The sequence below is a fragment of the Pelmatolapia mariae genome, linkage group LG23, assembly GCF_036321145.2.
Source record: "Pelmatolapia mariae isolate MD_Pm_ZW linkage group LG23, Pm_UMD_F_2, whole genome shotgun sequence".
NCBI classification, from domain to species: Eukaryota; Metazoa; Chordata; class Actinopteri; order Cichliformes; family Cichlidae; genus Pelmatolapia; species Pelmatolapia mariae.
The window spans coordinates 48,590,871-48,613,151 of record NC_086246.1 but is presented as its reverse complement, the minus strand read 5'-3'; the positions used below and the strand labels follow the sequence as shown (position 1 = coordinate 48,613,151).

Here is a 22,281-nt window from a genome sequence, read left to right as displayed (position 1 = left end):
TAAACGAGCCCCGGAACACGGGAGGCCAAATCCTTTCAGCTCAGCTTCCCTGGGCGGTTCATACAAACACGCCAAAGTAGAATCAATCAGAGCGAAAGATGAAAGCTCAACCGCTACAGCTCACCTTATGCAAATATCAGATGGTTTAGAAATAGTTCTGTGATAACTTGGGACTGTGATAAGTGGGGTTCTCGACAAGGGGTCTAATCATTTGGCTTAACTGTAAGAAATACCCCCTACAGGGCATTCCACATAGGCCACTGCACCCTGCATCTCACAGGAGAGTGAAGCACAGTCTCCCCCTTAAAAAAAATCTTTTCCTTCAGGATATTGAGTGAAAAAACCCTCACAAATCACAGTTCTCTGAATTTCACTGACTCATTGTTATTTTTCCCATAAAGCTTTTTTCCTTTTCTTTTTTTCTGTGCACATTTCAGTCACAGCTTTAAAAAAATGTATTTTTACAGAGCTCATCTTGTAGCTCACGTCAGACCTACTACTTTAATCTCTCTGCTGTGAGTGACTAAATGGCAGGCAGACATGATAAAGAAAACCTTTATGTTTCTGCTTCAGTAGTCACTTTATTAAAGGGTGAATCTAACATATCACAGAAATCGTCTCCTAGTTTCTTACTTTGTTCGTTCTTGGTGCTACTTTAAAGTAATATTTTAACTTTTTTAAAAAAAAAGAAAACGGTTGTGTTTTCTATTAAAAGAAATATCTCTGTATCGATAATTGGAGATAACTTATCTGGACCACCCCTCCTACACCCCCCTTCTGGTTCTCTGTCTACATAGGTTTGTTCTCTTTTTTTGTGTCCCACCGTCCCTCCCCTTTTCTGTTCATTCACCTTTCATTAGCCCATAGGGATCTGCCCAGTCAAGTCTTCTCTAAAGCCATTACTACACTGCAGCCTTAATTCACAATACATTATCTACAGGAAATGCTGCCAAGTGAGGATGTAGTCCCGACTAGTGAAATTACATTTTTCTATTGTGAGTTAACCGGAGGAAGTCTAGTCCTCTTCTGCTGGCTAGTGAGCAGCTCTAATGGATGTTGCTCAAGGATGCCGTAACTGTATTTGGATCAAAGAACATTATCTGGGATCCTCCTCACCCACTCCCACAGCGTAGAAAGGACTGCATCTTTTGTATGTAGTTGAAATAATGGAAACCATCAAAGCAACCACAATACAGCCTGTGATAATGTGAAGCCTCTAATGGGTCATGATTATTTGAATTGTTTCTCCCAACTGGAAACCATCAGAATTTTTCTAATGGTTTCTGTTGATTCACTTCTCCACCCGCATGTGAACTGAGCACATACTCCTACACATTTTAATGGCTATATTATAATAAAGGTGAGGACATAACATACAAGCTACACTGCAAACCAGATCTAAAATGTGTATTTAAGCAAGTGGATACCCCATCATCTTTGCAGTGGCGTAAAAGTGTTAAAACATTTTGTAGCTGGCAGCAGATGTTTTCTGTCATTATGAAAGAAATTGCAGAGTCATAATTACACAGAGTAAAGGTGTTTATGCTGTAACTTACAGGACATGGTACAAGGTTTTAAAAGATCACAGAAAGAGGATCAGTTGAAACAGTAAGTAAGAGAAGCGTAAGAGGTGGTGATAAAGGAACAGTCTCACAGTTTATACATTCACTTCAAGGATAAAAGCTAATTTACGTAAAATAAAATGTACACATTGCAGGCCTGAAAAGTAGCGGTAATTATTATGTTTTTATCTTACATTTGATCTTTTTTTTCAAGATGCAAAAAGCATATTTATTTGTGCAGTATTATTATTATTCTTTTACCATGTAGGTGAAAGCACTCGACAATACATTAGCATGTAAAGTTAAATATTATATTAAAAAAAAGGCTTTTTTTCACATTTTTGTGCTGATAGCAGATGGCAGTGGAGATGCAGATCATTTGTTCACTTTGGCTGACTAAACAACTTGACAGAACACAACATGCTGCATTAGCTTTAACCTTCAAAGTCTGCAGAGTAGTGCATTTCAACGATGTGCCATTTAAGGTTGAGTGTGCAGGTTTTCATTCTTAAATAAAAACAGGCCGAGTGAATACATAAAAGAAAGAGGCAAAAAACCAAAGAAATAATCAAAGTTTGTACAATACCTCTCCCCCATGTGCTGAATAATATTTAAATACCAATGAACAATAAGAAAGCCATTAAGAATAAGACATTTTAATTGTAATTTGAGTGATTAAAGAGGTGAGTCATGTGTGCGTCAGCAGGCAGTAGGCTACAGCTTCATATGTAGTGTCCTGCAGGCTATCAGATTTCAATATACTTGGTCTTATTTAAGCATCTAAAATGCAAATGCTAATCATAATATGTAGCTTCCTGGTTAAAAAACAACAACAACAACACCTAATGACTTGCTAACTGATGGTTACGTAATTGATGGGCTATGCAAAATTATTAATTCTTTAATTTGACCTTTGATGCCTCCAGGGATGTTTCAAATTCTAATTCAGTTGTCATAGTGCCCTTTGGGAAATGCAGATGGAAACTGACAGAGGCTCGCTTGTAGGATGTGTAAAATGTCAAGGGATTTCAGAATTATTCTCCTTTTGATAGTTCACCCCAGTTCATTCAATCTGACTGAAGGAGAACAGTCAGTGAATCAGTTTGAAATGACTTCCAGGCCCCGGCTTCACTGATGCATGTTCGACAACCTCTGTTATTGTGTGTGCTACGTATAGCTCGTTAGAAATTATGATGTGCACAGAAGCAATTCTCTGCAAATATTCAGCAACGGTCCTGCAGGAAGGAGCAAAAAGCATCTCGGGCTTCTAGAAAGGCGTGTCCATCTGACTGCCTTTCGGAGCGGGAGACACTACCCCGTAACTCCTTTCCTGCCACCTCAACCACTGCATGTGGACCTCTTTCTGGACCTATCAAGCAAACACATAGGCATAAATATCTGTTTAAATCAGTGTTTAGATTGTATCATTAAAACAACTGCAGTATATTATGGTAAGAGCAATAGCTTGACATTTTGGGAAATTCATTTATTTGTTTTCATAGCCTTTTGATACATGTGCAGTGCTTAGACCACCACTCAATGTAAGGTTTATGCCAAAGCCGCCCTAAACTAATAGTAATGGTGATAACCAAAATCATCTTTTATGTTTCTGTAAAGGTTAATCACAAGTATCTGCAAGCTCTTTAAAAGTTTTTCATTGTAGTTTCATTTTAGTTAACCATGAATTTTCAAATTTACAGCTTTACAACAACAACAAAAAAAAATAGTTGGAAAAAAGTAAAGCACACTATCTTTTTTTTTTATTGAGATGCCAAATTACAGTTAATTACTTGCATTCCTGATTGGGAAAATAAGTTTTAGTGTTTGACTGTTGTGCTTGGTCTCTCATAGAAGTCCACATTTGGGTATAAAAATGTGCATTTAATTTGTTATAACATAATGTCTTGTTTTACGCAAGTTTTTCACATATTTATAAAATATTTTCCTTTATTTTTTTTTATGACAGTTGGTGTAATAAATTTGTTAAGCACTATAAAGCAAACTGGGAACCCATAATCTGGTATTTTGACTTAGCCTCTTATTACAACAACCATTTTTGGGGTTGGCAGTGTCCATGAATATCCCAGCCAAGACAAAAGCTTAATTGACATCAGACAATGCCGATGGCTTGAGTGCATTTTGGCAAAAGCAATCCCTCATTTAGTCTCCATCAAGCCTTTTACCTGCAAGCTTTGATGGCATGTGCACTACAAATGTAAATCATGTTCAGTGCCTACAGGTTCTGCATATTCATATAAAGATATCTGTTTATTCTGGTTAAATATATGTCTACAACCAGCAATCGCTGAGCCACAGTGACTAGGTACCAGCTAGCTTGGAAAACCCTGCCTACAGCATTTTTTTTTATATCCCATGTGTTTAATGGTTAACAAAAAAACCACAAGTCTGATTGAAGTTTGCATCATTATGAAGAGTTATATGCCAACCTACTGCTGGCAAGGAGAGGCAGGTAACCAAACTGCTTGGAGTAAAAATAATTCTGGATTTTTCGCTTCTACACTTACATTTTTGCAGAACTAAAGAAAGTTAAATGAAATACAATTTTAAATTACGTTTTTAAATTAGTGCAAGGATAAGATAGGGTTGCAGTAGTTTTATATAACAGAGCTGCAACTTGTATCAATTTGTTTAGTAACCAATGAAGAAAAAAGTTGTAGAAGACAAAGATCTATATTTAGCAAAATGTCAGACTATTTCTTTAATACTTTAAAAGTGAAACAAAAATCACCTCACTGTTGGCAGATGAAAGCTAAACACAGTGTTTTATATATGTATATATATTATATTTCTAGCTGAGAATCAACGCATTCATTCTGCGTATCAGTGAAACAATTAAAGCGTAGGTAATCATACAATCATACAAATAGTACTTTAAATGAAATAATTCTCATGACCATTCGGTGACGTTAACGTGTTTCTCGTGTCTCTAAAGCCCCTGAGTCATATAGTGTACACTGTCTGCTTCTGCCCCCAGCTTTTTGGAGGCTGGCCTTACATTAATCTTGCCAGTTACATAAGTGTGCTGGGTCCTTTCCTTATGCAATGATGGGAAGAGAAGTGGAAAATATTTTTTGCATTTTTAGCACTGACAACTCGAAACCAGTTACCTCCTGTTGGAATACAGATTAGCAACAATATTAAAATGCTCACTGAAGCGCCTGGGGAGCAAAGCCACACAGCAGCTACTTTAGCACAAACTGCTCAAAATCTTAATGATGGGTATGATAGAGGTCTAGTGGATACATAGCACATAACAGCTTGCTGAATATATGGCCATGACCATGGCCTGCCAGATACATTGTGAGAACCAGATAAGCAATGTTCTGCTGGGAAACTACCCATGTTCCTTTGTCATGCATGACATACCTAAATATTGTGGCAGACCATCTGTCACACTTCTCCATGGCAGCACTATTCCCTGATGGCATTGGGCTCTTTCAACCAGTGAAAATGCTCTGTCGCAGTGCAAAAAACTGTTCAGGAATCGTTTCAGGAACATGAGAGAGTTCAAGGTGCTGACTTGGCCTCCAAAATTTCCTCATCTCAGTATAACTGAGCCTCTTTGAGGTTGCACTAAGGAACAAGTGAGACCCATGCTTCTAGAATAATAATAATACTATGCTTCTAAGACACCATGGGACAGTTTGGGGCATTGTGGCTGATGTGTATGAGTCTCATGTGAAGGCTAATTATGCACCACAGTGTGTGTAAATTGTGTGTGCAATTTTCTGAACACTTTAGAGTAGTGTGGTTTGTGTACTGACCTCTTGATTTAGAAAGCAATAAAGAATGGCTACAAGAAGCCCCTGTGAAAGAGATGGGTTTAATCATTAATATTTATGATAATAATAAGTGACACTTTCATTAATAAATGGAATATGCTGCCTAAAAGCACAGAAAGTGAAGCAGATCTAATAACCAAACTGACTTTCAATTCTAGGCTTGCAACACGAAGATCTAATCTCGTCGAGATGCTGTCTCACACCCATAATGTTCAAACAGTGGAAGCCAAGTTAACATGAAGGCTTATCAAAGGACGCTGAAGAGACTATGGTACAGCATGTGCCATTAGTGTTGATGCAATCCATGTGTGTACCTGGAAGGACCCCATACAGAGCTCGATACAAAGGCGCAGGTTAACATTGAAGTAGTCGGGCAGAAAATTGAAGAACATGTAGTGAGTTCCAAACAAAGGGATGAGGAGGAGGGTGGATTTAGTCAGGCGCCTGTTGCACAAAAGCAAAGAAAAAAGATGCAGGAGGTGAGTGAAGCTATCCGAGCGAGTCTGCTTGTACGTACCTCATTTGAATGCTGCACCTGATGTCATCATGCATGCAGACACAGTAATGATCAGATGCCAATCAAAATGATCTTCGTCTTTGTGTGTGTCATTCTGTATGCAGCCTCTCTTTACGAGAGGAAAGGTAAGCAGCGGGGGCATGATTTCAAATAGGGCTATTAAAATGTAGCTGCAGAGATAATGTCTTTATGTGTCGGGGAACATGTGAACATAACTGGTGCAATTAAGTCAAGCATCATTTAACTTACTGTACCTATGGTATTTCTTTTATGAGATCCGGATTTACGTGATGTGCCTGAACATTTTCAGTCAATTAGTGAGTCTATTTCAATTAGAAATTCTAATGAGCCTCTTGGTAAGCGGAACTGCAGACGTGGCCAGACTGAATTACTGAATTATTCATGGCCTACAATAGTTTTTATTTTTTTTGGCACAACTTGCAATGTTCTCAGCATCAAAGGGTAACTATCAGAGTAAAAAAGTACCAGCGAGTGAAGAAAAGTATTTCAAAATGTCTGAAAAAGTTTACCAATTGAAGATAAACACGTCTTGTATCAGAAACGAGATGAATTTGATCTCACTTCTCCAATCGTTTCTGTGTTCAAAATGCAATAATGACTAAAATATGAGATTCTGTGTCACGGCTGAGTTCCCTTTGTCTACAACTGTGTCTGCACCTAAAGGATTACCTGTACTGAGAGGAGTTATTGAACTGGATCAGACGTGGATTGAGCTTTTGTATTAGAATTCTGATGATATTCATGAAGAGCATAAAATTGACCTGTTGAAAGAAAAAGCAAGAATGCAAAATCAAGAATAATAATAATAATAATAATAAACATTTTAAAAACTGTGACCAGTATTACACCAAATGCTGCTTTCAGCAACATGATTATTGAATGTCATGGCAACAATATGAGCAGCCAAGCGTATAATTAACTTAGACTGGTGTGGTGCCAATTTTTGCACTCTACTCTAATAGCACAAAAGAAGTTCATCCCAGTCCTTTCTCAGAGGCTGTCTCTAAAAAGAAGGTAAACAAATCATCTACGTAATAATCTCTAATCAGTGCATAATTAAAAATTCATCATTATTGTTTGTTTTAGAAGAATGGGGGCATTTACCGCTATAGAGACAACAATCGGCCCCTTGATGATCCACCAATAGGGCGAGTCCTCATTGATGTCCCAACATCTGTGCAAGAAATGTGCACTTTAGAAGATTTCTTCAAGCATCGCATGCAGTAAATTTAATCGACGTCCTAAAAATAACACCCCCACAATTACTGCTGAGTACAAAGTGAGTGCAAATTATCCATGTAAATGCACTTACAATATTATGTACAGCAGACTCACGTTCACATTCCCCTCTAATGCGTTTATATGCATCATTTTTCATTAATTTAGCACAATTTAGCATTTCACCTTAGTTCCTATTGCTGCTTGAAGTGTATATGAGAAATAATAATGATTGTGGCTATAGAAGCTGTAATTCAAGTTTATACAAACTCTGTGTCCTCAAAATACACCCTGGATCCAATCCACAGGACTATGAAGAGCACCGGCACACCTGTTACAGAAATCAAAACTAGCGTCAGTGAGATGTAATCATTACACACGAAAATGGCTGAATCAGAGTTAGGAAGCTACCAGTGTGTGAACTGATTGGACGAGTATCAATTTTCCTAATATCTGCACCATGCAGAAGGAATAAAATGTAAATGAATTATTTTAAAGGTTGTGTGCACTACAGTGTACATCTTACGGTAAGTACAATGAACCCACAAAATTCTATCCAAGATCTCATAGTGTGAGACGTAGGTACATTCAATCTATAGCAGATCTAATAAATTATCAATATAAACTTTAACCTCCTAAGACTCTTCCACAGCATGCATTTTTAATTTCTCTTTGATATTTGGGCTGATTGTATTTACATTCATCAGGTCCCAAAGAATTACCAGATTTTTTTTTTTTTACCTAATTTTTGTTTCTAAGAAAAATGAGAGCCACTTATGAGGATATTCATTTAAAATTTCGATAGAACAGTAGCAGTACAATGTCCTCGTAAGTGGATATGAGGCCCTTGTAGAGCAAAATTGAGTATTTTGGTCTAAATAACCCAAAATGTGATGTCCACATATGTGGACGCCAGGTACTAGGAGGCTAATATAGTTCAATGCTGCACATGCCACTGAACCAGGAAACTTTTTAGCTGTTATAATAATATGCACATGTTGGCTGATGTTACCATTTCTGGTTCTTTTTGACCTTGAAGGCTGCTGTGAAATTTTTATTAGTAGGCTGGAAATGGCTTCAAATTACTCCTTCGATTCTGAGGATGACACATCTTCATGTGTAATGAACACCTAAACTGCTAATCAGCACTTTAGGTGCGATCCAAATAAAATCCCAATGGGAAAGTAAAAGGTAAAAATGTTATTTTGGTATTTGCTATGCTATATTTACAGACACTTGAATGTTAACTGAAAAAAATGACAGCACGAGGCAGAAGTTTTCCAAAATGAAATAAATGCTCCAAACTACCTGCAAGTTTGATGGAGTTAAAAATTGAAAATCCCCACTGCCAGTATTTGTTCAATCCAAAAAGAACAACAAAAAACAGGGATTCTTTTCAGATTCCTGTATGTATTCATGTATTTTCTTCGTTTAAAAACACACATACAACAGTACAAACAGGTGGAGTAATTTACTGAAACATGTGCAAACACAAATGGAACAAAAGGTAATTCAGGCAAAATCTGAGTTCTAACAAGCTCGAAAGTTAATATTTGGTATCTTCAAGCCTTTTGAAGACTTATTGCTCAAGACTTTTGCACAGTATTGTAAAACTTTTTTTTAACCTGATTCTTTCTCTAAAGTGTATTACAGTATCTCTAAAAAAGATGAGTTATAAAACTGTAATTTTTGGAAAATTCTAATGTTATCATACATGTCTTCTCACTATTGTTAAATCTGAGATATTGCAAAGTAGGGCCACGTTCTTTAATTTGGTAGGCAGCTCAACGTAGCAAATGTTGGGGAAATTGTATGTCAAGGTCCTCACCCCATCCCAGCAAGCTGAAGCCCCACAGGCATCGGCGGCTATGATAGAAAGAGGAGAGCAGCAGGGAACTGAGGTAAAGTGCCTCCACCAGGAGCCAAAAAAAGTTTGCCATTACACAGTAGTGACAGAAGACCACAGAGGCTTTACAGGCAAACTGACCAGAAAGAACAAGAAGAGGGGAAAGGACAGAGAGCAAAGTGTAAGGAGGAATTAGTATGGTAAGTCGTGCATAAGCAATATGTGATTATGCATAAATATATGAGATCAGGGAAATGTACCCAGAGGAATTTCTTAATACAAACAAGAAGCACTTGTCCCGAGCATCATTATCTTACTGTGGAAAGGGTGCAGTGGTTGGTGTCGTCGCTCGAGAACAGAGTAGCATCCTTTATAAACACCGCCACAGCTTTCAGGATGAACGTAAGAAAGAGCTGGATGTGAATAAAGTTCCTGGCACAACGCAGTTTCCTGTAAAAGAGCAGGAATACATTTATAACCAATACGAGATTTTGCATTGTACTGTATCATGAACAGCAAATGCAAAAACATCACATTTCTACAACTGTGCAAACTGGCACGGTCTGTGGTTTTAGTTCATAGCTTTGATCAGTGAACAAGCAAAAATGTGAGTGGCAGAGAACAAAAATAAAAAAGAGACAGAGATGTAACTGATGCCAGTGATCTTGTTCGTGAAGCAATTTACTGGCAATCAGATTAGATTCATAAACAATCAGCGGGAAAGAGGAAAAAACAAACTGTAACCCACAGAACTGGTGCATAAGTTTTCAAAACGCTGTCTTGGCATTTGGTTACAGACTTTGTGAGGAGACTAAGGGACGTGTCAGGCCTACAAAACAGATAGGTGTTGGTCGGTGGGCTTATTTAAATGTGGAAAGAGCCAGGAAGGTTATTTCATCTATTTCCAGTTTTCATGCAACATGAGCCTTTTATGGCACCACATGTACTGTACAGACATCACAGTGTTATCAGCTGTGTAATCTAAATCCTACAAAGAGTGTAAATTTCCCAACTCCCTTATCTCTTACACATTCCATCAGATCTAATTCCAAATGGGGACACAAAGACGTTGGCAGAGTTGCAAAACTGCCATGTGCTGTGTGAGTGTCGATGAGTATCAGGCACTGTTAAAAGTTTTGCATAAACCCAGACTTGAAGAGAGTGCCTTGAACTCATCAGCAATCCCACTTTATTGTTCTGTGAACCCCCACCCCTGAGTTGCATCCTTTGTAAAGCAGTTCATCTGAATTTCGAGCTGTTATTTCCATTGCTTATGTCACCCAAAATGTGCTTTTTACTGACAAAAAGCGAAATAAAAATCAGTATTTTCGGTTTATACCTGAAGAGTAGCAGGATCAACACAGCAACAGCCAACACCACTAGAGAGATGCTGTAGCCAATGGTGTATATGAGCTTCACTGAGGCAAAGTAAGACTCCTCTGTCTGGAAGCAGGATGAAAATGAAGATTTTGAATGAAAGGAAATTATACTCAAATATCAAAGCTTTTCAAAATGATGTCAGGCATCAAAATGAATGTAATGTCTTAAAATGAGTCCAAATTACAGGCAAGATTGAGACTAAACTGCACTGAGGAGATGACTGTGGAATAACTGCAAGAAAGCTTTCCATATTTTGTGTCTTAGCCTAATGGCGGAAAGAGAGTGGGCTAAGCACATAGCTAAATCTACTAACTATGAAAAAAGCTACTTAATTACAATACACTGTCACATTTAATTACTAATGTTCTACTTCAGCTATTTGGAACATTTAAGACGTCTTTTTTAAATAACAATAATAATAAAAATATTACAAAATGATGCTCTTTTTAGCATCAAATATGGAATCTTTCCAAAAGAAAAGACTTCATTTTCTCTTTGTGACTCCAGATAATGTGAGCTATTATGCAACAGGTCAAATTAGATCCACTCATTGTGCAAAAGTGTTTATATTTGTATGATTTTTCATCTCTTGACAGACAGCCAACTATCATGTGTTAGCTGTACCTGAATCTCCAAAGAAGCGAAAATAGGAACATGCACAGTAGTTCAACTACAGTCCCAAATATGTCCTGAAACATGGAATACGTTAATAATTTTGCTAGCTTTTTTTTGTTTATTTCCACAATTGGAACAGGTGCATTTCTGTCCTTCTGTTTTGTTTCCCCTTTATTGCTGTTGGTTGCCTCTTTGTTCCTGGTGCTTCTCCTCCTGTTTCTAATTTTCTGCCTGACCTCTGTGCTCCCAATCTAGTCTCACATTCCTCAGTCTGACATCCCTAGCTGCCTCGCTTCAGCAACTCTCACCTCAGGAATGTCATCATCCACATTGCAGGCAACATGGTATGGTGGGAACGGCCTCGACCAACCTCCACTTGTACAGTTTCGGCTCACTGACCCTAAAGACGAAAGATGTGAGATCAAGAGTCAGTTGTGCAATGCTGAGACTGACTTTAGTAATAATCAGGGTTACATATTTATGTGTGATATTTTGATGCAGACTGAAATGTCAGAAAAAGTTCTCGTGGATTGTCATAAAATTTCTTACTTTAGTGCTGACCCCCTGACTCATCATCTAGACTTCATCTGCAAAACTGACATTCTCAACTGTAGCTTGTGTGTAGTGGTAATCAGGAGCATGACAATTCTGAAAACCAACACCAAAACTGCAATACAAACATCTGCATTATTGTATCGCAGTTTCATTTGACCATATCCTGATACGTGCGTAGTTCTGTTAAGCCTAGTTAAAGCATGCTAATCTGTTGAAATCAGTCAAATTTAAAAATCATTCAAGAAATTGGTGAGCTGAAAATAAGTTTAATAGTGGTAAAAAAAATTCCCTATCTTTTGCTATTAATCCCCTTTAAAGAAAACCAGTGCATTAATGACATAGTGGCTCATGCAGCTAACAATGATCACAGTTCACATGTTGTTGTACAGTGTGAAGAACAGAACGAAACTGTTATGTTTATATCATATCATATATATTGATTACATTTTCAAAATAAAGTAACATCAATTCCTTAAGTATTTGTTAGCGTTAAACATGACTATTATTAAAAAAATGTCATTTTCTGGGGGGGACGTATCAAATGTGTTCAAATTTCATGCAGAATGATCCAAATTCATTCACCATGACTGTCGCCACAGACGCCTCCTTTAATGGAAACAAAATGGTTTCACAGTTTAGCACCAGCAGCGTCTGTAGCTGGGACTGACCAAATACGTGGTTGATCCTACTAAATCCGTAGCAGGAATTTGCTTGTTTGGGTTAGAGCAGGGCTTTCACACTGTGAGTGCTCGGGCCCTAATAAATCAAATTTGAGATATTGCTACTGTATGTCTGAAAATTCTGATGTTTTCAATCCTTTTAAACCTCATGTCTGTCATTGTATTAACCTTTTTCAGTTGTTAGATTTTGCTCGCAAGTTAAAGTCCTCCTCACCAACTTGACATAAATATGGTGCTTGAATTTTACCCAGGGCATCAATGTACTTAAGTATGGCTTCACTGAGCTGCTGCCTCTTAGTGGTGGTCAGAGTCTGTTGAGTATGTACATCTTGTTTGCTCATTTTGGGTTTGACTATCTGTGCACACTTTCAAACTTGCTTATTTATCTGTTAGTGAAAGTTTAATTGGATTGCATTCTCCTGTGACAACACAAATTCATAGCCTGCCCAAAAGATCAATTTAATCACCGAATGAAAAAAAACAACCACTTTATGAAGACATCAGTATTACAAAAAACACCCTTTGACGTCAGAGGATTAATAATTTAGCTTAATGATGGCCCATTTCCACCATGTGATCTGGCAGTCACCTGTGCTATTTCTGAAGAGGGAGAAGACTGCAGGACAAGCTCTGTGCACAGTTTCCCCAACAACTGCATGAGGCCAGCAGGTGACCGCATCCCAGAAGGGCCAACAACCTTTTCGACAAAGGTTTAGGAGGAGAAAGAAGGTTAGAAAAGGTGAGTACCAGAGTGCTGAATCAGAAGGAAAGAGAGTGAGATTCCATAAATCATATCTGAAATACACAGTTAAAAATATATAGATAGAGTGTAAAAGCAAGTGGTGTATATCATGAGCTTGCTTCCAACTGCAATCTTCAACGGCCTAGCGCCCACCTCCTTGTACATTTCATAAGGACAAAAAAAGTACTGTAGCTCCCCAAGCAAGAGCCTTATCTTGTGATAGATTACATACATAAATCCTTATGTTGCTATCCTTATTGGTCTCATTTACTGATGCATCAAAGTGATATATCACCTAGTTTGTTTTCATTCTGCAGTTAGAACGCCATCAAGAATATTTCCCGATAATGGATGGTTTTCTGTGAAGCTTCTATTCCAGCTCAGACCCCTGCACTTAATGTGAGCATTACTATATTTCATAACACAGCTGCAACCACCCATGAATTCATACGAGCAGTTGCAATGATGAGAACAGGATGGTTTGATTTCAAAAAGGAAAACACACCTTCTGTGCTTCTGTTCTCCTGTTCTGCAATGTACTGAAGGCAGTGACGCTCTTCTTTCTCCAGCTGAAAAATGTATTCACATTCAGGATGCAGACTTGATAACGCCTAGAGGTACAAAACAAGGCAAGGGGAGAGATGTTTAGTACACTGAGAGGTATAAGCTGTGCTAAGTTAGTGTCTCATTACATGAAAAAGGCTCTCCGTGTATGTGAAAAAAATGACGCCTTCTTTTAAAAGAGCAGTGACTCATTTTACTTTCTAGCTAAAAAACAAAACAAAAAAACATACTTATTTCCATTGATGGCGTTTACCAAAAATATATTTTAATACATCACACAGAAGACGTTTGAAAATGAGCAACTATGGCCTCCATCCATGCTCCGACTCAGACATTCTTCTTTTTATCTGTGTCCTAATTTTTCACTGTAATGTTTTTTGGAGCCCAACAAATAAGGGGGTAAAGGGTCGATGTAAGGTAAGTGTTGGATGGTAGAGAGTGCAGGAAGAAAGCAACAGAGTGGCATGAAACTGTAAACTTAAAGTGCATGAATTTGTGTGTATTGCTGCAATCTGTTGCACTAAAAGATATTTTTTATAAAAAATACATTGTTGTTGTTGTTGGGTTTTTTTTATTTAAAAAAAAAAAAAGGTCAATGCGCTCTCATGCCAGCACATCAAATAATATCCTTTTGTCAGATGCTGTCTGGGTCCAGCTGAGTCCTGCAAAGGTCAGCTTAAGAGGTAAGTCACTGTTTATCCATCAGGGGATTGTGGTTCCCATGCTGCTTTGAGCTTTCGAGCTTTGCGTTTTGCACCTTACTTTGCTCTTACCCCGCCTCTCGCCCTATGACAACCGGGATAGGCTCCAGCTTCCCACAACCTTGAATTGGATAAGCAGTTAGGAAAATAGATCGATGAATGGACTGTGACCCTGAATTGGATAATCGGACGTAAATGGATGGATGGATGGATGGTTTAGGCACTAAATGCTGATTGGTTAGGTTTAGAATTTTGGTTACATTTTGCTTTATAGCAGTACTCTTTAATATCAGTAACCCTGCACATTGGAAAATGAAAAATGGGAGCCATAAACCTGTAAGTCAGGGCAAAGACTCCAAAGAACAAATGCAACATGCGACCCCCTTGGAATGAGAACGCACTACATATACAATAAACCATTCTCTGTGATATGGGTAACATACAGGTAAATGCAGAAGAAAAGGGTTAGATAGGCAATACTGGGTGAAAAACATCCACTATTATTTTATAGCCTAACATCCGACCCTCCAGTTAGGGTCAACATTAATGTTTTTTATGTAATCTATCTTACAAAACAAGCACACGTAAATTTAACTGAACATTTTTTTTTTAATATACTGCACAACAATTTCTCCCTCTACAGGAATGCAAATGGTCGGCAGTGACTGAGGTAGATTTGGGTGGGCTACAGTGACAGCTATGGGTTAAATCAAAAAATCTATATATATTATTATTTTATCCTGCCAGCAAACTTATGTGGTCTCAATCTAAAGGTCAGAGCAGCAGAGGGGGTCTTGTTGAGCCGTTACAAGATACTGCAACAGTGTGCTTCATATTATTGCTACCCACCTGTATATAGATAGCTCAATATGGTGCCTCACCATATGAAGGCAACAGAATCTCTTACTGTAAAAGCTTCCTTGACGTCAGTTACTACATTCCTCAGTTTAATAATCTCTCTACTAATTCCATAGCAATATGGTTACTTCCATTTAGAAATGGAAATTATCTGCAGCATCTGCCATAAAAGAAGAAAAACATTAAAGCAGAAATATCACAGATGGAAGAGATAATGAGTCAGTCCTCCTCCCCTTTTAATAAGCATAAGGTCACTGACCGTGTGGCGCTTGAAGACACTGTACGTGATGATGTCCACAGGAATAACACTGTGCGACTTACACGTGTGTGGTCAAGGTACCGCTCTTGTTTTGCTGACCTTAATCTTAACTTTATGAGGATGTGTTTTCCTTATGGGGATAAAAGCATGTTCTCTGAATTAATGGATATACAACTCGTGTGTGTGCGGATTATAGTAGTAGAACTATCTTTATGAGGGCTGGTTTGAGTCTTAAATCATCAGAGTGAGGGTATTTTGGCCTATCCTCACTTCCTCACACCCGCTTTAAAGCACTGGTTGAAGATGAAGACTCGTTTTTAGTTTATTCTAGAATTAGTTTTATATTAGAGTTAGGATAGAGGATGGGAGCAGCACTTATTTAGTAGTTAACTTCAAGATAAGGCATTAGGAAATGTATTGTGTCAATGAATGCCCTCATAAAGATAATCAAACAAACGTGTGTATGTTTAAAACATTGCACAAGGACAAAACCAGAAAATGGAGGCAAATATATCATAACGCCCCTCTAATTTTAACATTTTGAGGCTATCTTGCAATTTGCTTCCCAATGCTGAGTAGTTACAGGGCAGCTTTTTGAGCTGTTTCTTTACTTTTAATCCATTTAACCTCCACAGATAAAGACAGCAGGTCACACAGCCCTAAAACACAAAACATGTGTTACAGATACACACATATTGCTAAGACTTTTGTCCTTGTTTCAGCTCATTTCCATCTCAGTTTAATCCTTGAGGGGAAAACAAGTGTCTTCCTGACAAGATGCTACCAAGCTCTTAATGAAACAAACCCTCAGAGGCTAAATTCCTGTGGGACGACAAAGACTTCCTGTGGAGAACCCTGATTAGTCACCACCTTTCTGAGTGCCATCCAATAGGATGAACTGTTTGTGCGCCACAAGCATTTGCCTTTAAAAAGACGAGTTTTTCTGTAGGGGAAACAGCCTCATTTGAAAGGCCACCAGGAGTGATTTCATGAAATTAAATGCGCATAGTCTTGCACAAATACAGTGTTTTTAATATCATAAACCTGTGCTTTGATTTGAATTCAGTGAAGTGTAAAATTATCGGGGGAAAAAACACGCAGTTTAATTCTACTGAAAAATATTGGTTGACTTTCAGGGTTGTTGCACCAATTCTGCTGAAAGATATGAAAATTGGTTTGGAAATGGAAAATAAAATGATGAATGAGTAGCAAAAGACCTGATTTAAAAAAAGAAAAATCAAATATATACGTGTTATTCTAAAGTTGTCATTTAAAGAAATGGTGAAATGGTGCTGTTATGAATCTCCTCACTATCAAACACTAAATAAGTGTCAGTTTTACATGTTAGATAAGATATTTATGATCAGGTCTGCCTTTGAGATTCTTATCAAAGGCAAACAGAAGGTTGTTTATCCAAACAAGAAGAAACTTGTACCTTAGAATTCATAAGGATTTATTTAAAAACAGATATCTAAACTTGGGGAATGAAACTGTTCATTTCTATTACTCATCTCAGCCATTTTCATCTCACTGTGAACAAGTTCATCATCACACACACACACACACACACACACATACACACACACACACACACACACACACACACACACACACACACACACACACACACACACACACACACACACACACAGATAATGATAGTCTTACAAAAAAAGCCAGAGCTTATGCCTGTGGAAAATAACAGACCGCTTTAGTATGTATGCCAAAACCACCTACAGAATAAACACATACAGGAAACTCGCAGGAAATTAACACAACCTCACTGACAACTGTTGGACACAAAAAGTGTTTCCTCTTCATTTTCTTTAAGTAAGTGGAAACAAACATGCAAGCACTCAGTACTATCTCCCCTCCATCAATGATACGTGGAAATGTTAGAAACAACCCGAGCATACATATCCCTGCCAGTCCTCTTTGTTCCTAATGCAATGCTAATAATATAATGAGAGGTGTTATGGTGAATTTTACCCAACAATTACTACTCTTCTTGTTCAAAGGCTGGCAGGGGATTTTTTTTAAAAAAGGCTTCCCTTGTCTTCTGCAGATATAATGAATGCAAACAGAAAGACTGTGCAGTGTGTCGCGCTTCAGTTTGTATAGCGCTAAATTGTTTCCTTCTAAACCAGGGGTAATTCATTGTAAAATTAGTTCTAGGGCATTTATATTCATTGTTGAAAAATCATAAATATGACTAAATAGCTGTTTCTCATGCAAAAGGGTGCTGTGATGACATTTATTCTATAGGAGTAGCGTGCAGGTTAGGGGAAGTAAGACCCGTTTTGAATGGCAGGGGGTGAGGAATACAGCAAGTCAAGACTGGATGGTTACAGGCACCAAGGGTGCATGTCGTGCTCATGCATTTCAAGAGCATGATGGAGAGAGTATGCTGCAGTTAAAAGACAGAAACAGTGGGAGATTTAAAGATGGGTGGGTGGCTGCACAAGGTAAGTCTGAACAATATGAGCCTTGAAACTAAATGCAAAGCCAGTGGCCCATTTGCGTTGCCAGGTTAGCATGCTGCCTGCCATAAAAAATGTTCTCTGAGAGGTGAAGCCTATTATCCACTAACTACCCAAAAAGGGGCCATAGGAATGGGCTCACTTTGCAGATGCTGCCATCTATTTTGAAAAGCAAATGGGGTGCACTTTTATGCTGCTTTACGCAGTACTCAGGCACAGTGCAAAAACATAACATGGTCATTCAATCAGAAAGATAGAACAAACAAGGTCAGCCTCTAAAGTTCAGATTATGTCAACAGAAAGGAACAGTTTGACTTTTTTTTCCCTTTTTGCTTTCTTGCAGGTAAGATGGATATGAACGAAAGAGCTGGTGTAGTTTAGCATAATTGGATCAAACAAAGTCTGTTCTAGATTTTCTCTTTTCTTTTATAGAATGTAAATCTACACGTAAGCAAACGATCTAATAGCAGAATGAACATGGTTTACCTCAGAAGGGGTGCCATGCATTTTTTATGTGTGTATGTAACTATGCAGCCAAAACTAGAGTTCCTTTCCACCCTTTTGTCTTTCTATTTGTTTTTCACTCACGTCCTGATTAAAGTGCAAATTTTCAATCATATCTGAGCTTTCAGCAGACTACAGACCTCCCTTACAGTACTGTAGCACTGGTCTTGTTTGTCGTGATTGTGTGCGTCTGTGTGTGTCTGTAGTTCATTATGATTCTCAGCAGTCCTGAGTAGCGAAAGAGAATGAAGAGGTACACGGGGATGAGTGTTTGCCCTGTTCCCATTCTCTCTTTGCCACACTGATCATCACACCACCCGTTTGTCTGCTTTTCATATTTCTAGTCCGTTATGGAAATTAGCGAGGTGGCCGTATAATAATATCCCCATAAAATCTGTTGATTAGGAAAGAAAAAGTGTCGGCATATGAATGTGCGCAGATGTGTGTATGGTTTGTTGCCTGTATTGCTCCTTCACAGTTGACCAGACAAAATAAATTGAGCACTAAACACAGAGTAAATAATTTATAATAATACTGGCAAACAAAAGTCACTCAGTTATTTTGATCTCACTAGATAATTTTAGTGGTGACTATGATAAATCAGATAATATACTGTACCTCATCCCTTAAATACACCAGCAACACAATATATACATGTTTCCATCAATTACTACCTGACTGTTTGTTATACTTACTATAGCACCAAAAACGACAAGTGTTCAGTGCAATGGTACACTATTGTTTTCATTATCATCATCAATCTATTTTTTCTTTAATCAAATTAAGACTGAATTGTTTTATGCTGAATATACAGAATGTAAAGAAAGTTATATTGTTCAATATAGTTTGGAAAAGCTGAGCAAGTCTAGAATATGGCATTTTGTGGCAGACCAAAGACAGAGAAAACTAAGAAAACTGGCAAATATTCACATTTGTAAAAAGAAAAGGTTTGACTTTCTCGCCCATAAATACATGTACAACATCCACTCATATACAAAGACACACAGAAATCCTCCATCTTATCCATATTAAACCCATAATCGCACATCAGCACATATAAACTCACTGGCTACTTCAGTAGTTACACCTTGCTAGTTCTGTGTTGAGGCAAAAATGTGTGATGTCATGATAGCATCGCACATATGCTGCAGATTTGTTAGCTGCACATCTACAATGACAATCTCCCATTCCACCATATCCCAAAGGTTCTCTACTGCATTGAGATCTGGTGACTGTGGAGACCATTTGAGTGCAATGAACTCACTGTCATGTTCAGGAGACCATTCTGAGTTGAGCTTTGCGACACAGTGCTTTATCCTGCTGGAAGCAACAAGAAGGGGATGGACATGGTCAGCAACAATACTCAGGTAGGCTATGTAGGGGCCCCAAGTGTGCCACACCATTCCATCATCACCATGAGCCTGTACTGTTTGATACAAGGCTGGATGCTCTCATGTTGTTTATGCCAAATGCTGCTGCAGAAATCGAGAATCATCAGACCAGCCAATGTTTTTCCAATCTTCCGTTGTCCAATTTTAAACAGGCTGTCGAATTGTAGCCTCAGTTTCCTCTTCTTCAACTGACCATTCTCATCTGACCTTTGGCATTGACAAGAATCTTTCACCCAGGGAGCTGCTGCTCACTGGATATTTTCTCATTTTTGGACCATTTTCTGTAAACCCTAGAGACTGATATGTGAGAAAATACCAGCAGATCAGCAGCTTCTGACATACCCAGCCATCAGGCACCAACAACCCTGCTTCCTCAGACACTTAAATTACCTTTGCTCCTCATTCTAAAGCTGGGCTTTAACTTCAGCAGGTCATCTTGACCATGTCTACATGCCTAAATACAATGAACTGCTATGATATTTGCATCAGGCACCTAAAACTGTACCTGACTGTAATCCGTGATGCTCTCTGTAATCTATAGTCTTATAGCAACAGCAGTACATTAACATTGTGACATTATTTCAACTCCTTCAGTGTGCAGCTGAAACGCAGTATATCAGTGTGTACATTCACGTCAAAAGAAATGAATACTTTAAACCTCTGTGAAGAGCAAGTGTCTGGAAACAGACACAGAAGCTCAAAAAGGCGGATTGATTTGTTACCGATGTGCTTTTCTTTTAAGTAATGCAGTCCAAATCATGCAGTCTACACAGTCAGAGAAAATGTTTAAAAACATGACCTGGAGCTGATGCGCTTCAGATGTGTAACCCTTGTGCTGTCCTCGGGATTCCCATATACTTGTTTGCCATTCACCTACGGGTCATTTTTGACTCGAGGACAACACAAGGGGTAATTACACTGTTTTCTTGCTGCTTTGCTTCAGACACATTTATTTAATAATAGAATTATCTCTGGAAATTCGGCGACTGATAAGCTTTTCAGCTCATTATTACTTAATAAAAATAGTTCATCATGACTTTTCTTTAAAAAAAGAAAAAAAAAAGAAAAAAAAAGCATGCAGTCAAAGTAAAGACACTCACAGCTGGAGCCAAACACAGAGTGAGGAAAATCCCTCGGACACTGTACATGTCGTCCAGTCAGTAGGTTTCTCTCCGCTGAGTCCAAACTGCTTTCCTGAGACACTCTCCAGCAAGAGGACGGGATGCTGCGCTCTTTCCAGGTGTAAATACTTTTATCAATATGGCAACAATATAAATGTAGGGATTCCGGGATGCATTTTCACAATAAAAGCCTCGCCCCCTGGGCTTCTCTTATGTAATGCTTGTGGATAAACAACTTTTCACACATCTCCACGAAAACAACAACAACGCCAATAACGCAGGAATAGGGGAGACTGACCTGTCTCAGGTACGTGTGGCGAATTTGGACCATATCGTTCTTGTCTTTTATTTTGAAAAACAGCATCAGTTCCTAGCTTCAGCTGCAAGCTTTACAGCTCAGATGCAGTTAGAGCTGTGCTCCTCTGCCTTCCAGAGCCAGGCTGGGTCGCCAAATACGCATAAATATGTGCTTTGATAATATCACTTGCGTACTGTAGTTGGACAGCGTGTCTCATATCAAGCTGTCTTAAGGTTTTTTGTTTTGAGAGAGAAAAAACTTAGTACATTGCAATTGTACATTGCTAAAAAAATTTAAATTAAATTAATTAAAAAAAATTAAGGGAAGCTCTAATATTTACAGTATAAACACAAAGTCAGTTAAACTTCAAGGTTATTCTATTCAAGTTTTCTTGATAATTTGTATCACGTTTTCTTGCCAAAAAAGAAAAGAAAAGAAACGAGAAGACAATCTCTCCTCATCCCCCCTGATCTTTTCTCTAGATTTAGCATGAGATAGTACTTGCAGCCCATTTACATTGCACAGGAAATCCAACTTCTTCAGTATAGCACATCCATACGTGCCATTGCAAGGCTTTCTCTGACTACTAGCACAGGAGTTTGCCAGTGGGGCACTTGTACATGTTTCTGGCTAAACTGTCAGACGCAGAATCTCTGAGGGAGGTATGAGGGCCCAAGGTCCTCTACAGGGAGTCTTGAGATGCCATCGTTTCACAAGACTATTTCATGCCTGTCACATATGCTCAGTGTGAACTCGCTGTCATCTGTAATACAGGTCCCAGTAAAGGATGGGAAGTCATACCTCAGAGTCTATTTCTGACAGTTTGGTCAGAAATATGGACATGTGTAATCTGCTGGAAATAACTTTGCAGGGCTCTGGCATTGCCCTTCATGTTCCTTCTCTAACAAAGGAGTCGATATTGGTTGTACTGCTTAGCTGATGTCCTTCTACCATCCTGCCCAGCTTTCCTAGTGTAACAGCCTGTCTCCTCATATCTCCTCCACACTCTTGAGGATCTGCTAGAAGACTCAGCAAAGCTTCTTGTGATGGCACATATTGACGGGCCATCCTGTGGGATCTGAAATACCTGTGCAATCTGAATGGGCTGCCCGTGCCATCTCACGCAGCCAGTAATTACACTGTGACATTATCAAAAGACAAAACTA

General features: G+C 38.5%; 1 protein-coding gene across 1 annotated transcript; it reads right to left on the bottom strand.

The window, feature by feature from the left end:
* Positions 1-1,541: 1,541 nt before the first annotated feature.
* ghrhrl (growth hormone releasing hormone receptor, like) lies at positions 1,542-20,919 on the bottom strand. The gene is made up of 13 exons (XM_063467453.1): positions 20,797-20,919; positions 13,445-13,550; positions 12,787-12,894; positions 11,271-11,362; positions 10,307-10,410; positions 9,285-9,417; positions 8,950-9,103; positions 7,392-7,452; positions 7,008-7,077; positions 6,573-6,664; positions 5,680-5,809; positions 5,348-5,389; positions 1,542-2,931 (listed from the first exon to the last, which is right to left on the bottom strand). The coding sequence occupies exons 1-13, from the start codon at positions 20,842-20,844 to the stop codon at positions 2,830-2,832; spliced, it is 1,242 nt and encodes a 413-aa protein (XP_063323523.1). The 5' UTR covers positions 20,845-20,919; the 3' UTR covers positions 1,542-2,829.
* Positions 20,920-22,281: the final 1,362 nt, after the last annotated feature.

Coding starts and splice junctions, on each gene's coding strand:
- ghrhrl (XM_063467453.1), bottom strand. CDS start 20,844: ATGTACAGTGTCCGAGGGATTTTCCTCACTCTGTGTTTGGCTCCAGCT. Junction 9,418..10,306: donor TTGATCCTGCTACTCTTCAG/GTATAAACCGAA, acceptor GCTCTTTTACAG/GAAACTGCGTTGTGCCAGGA. Junction 2,932..5,347: donor ATTGCTTTCTAAATCAAGAG/GTCAGTACACAA, acceptor TTTGCTTGATAG/GTCCAGAAAGAGGTCCACAT.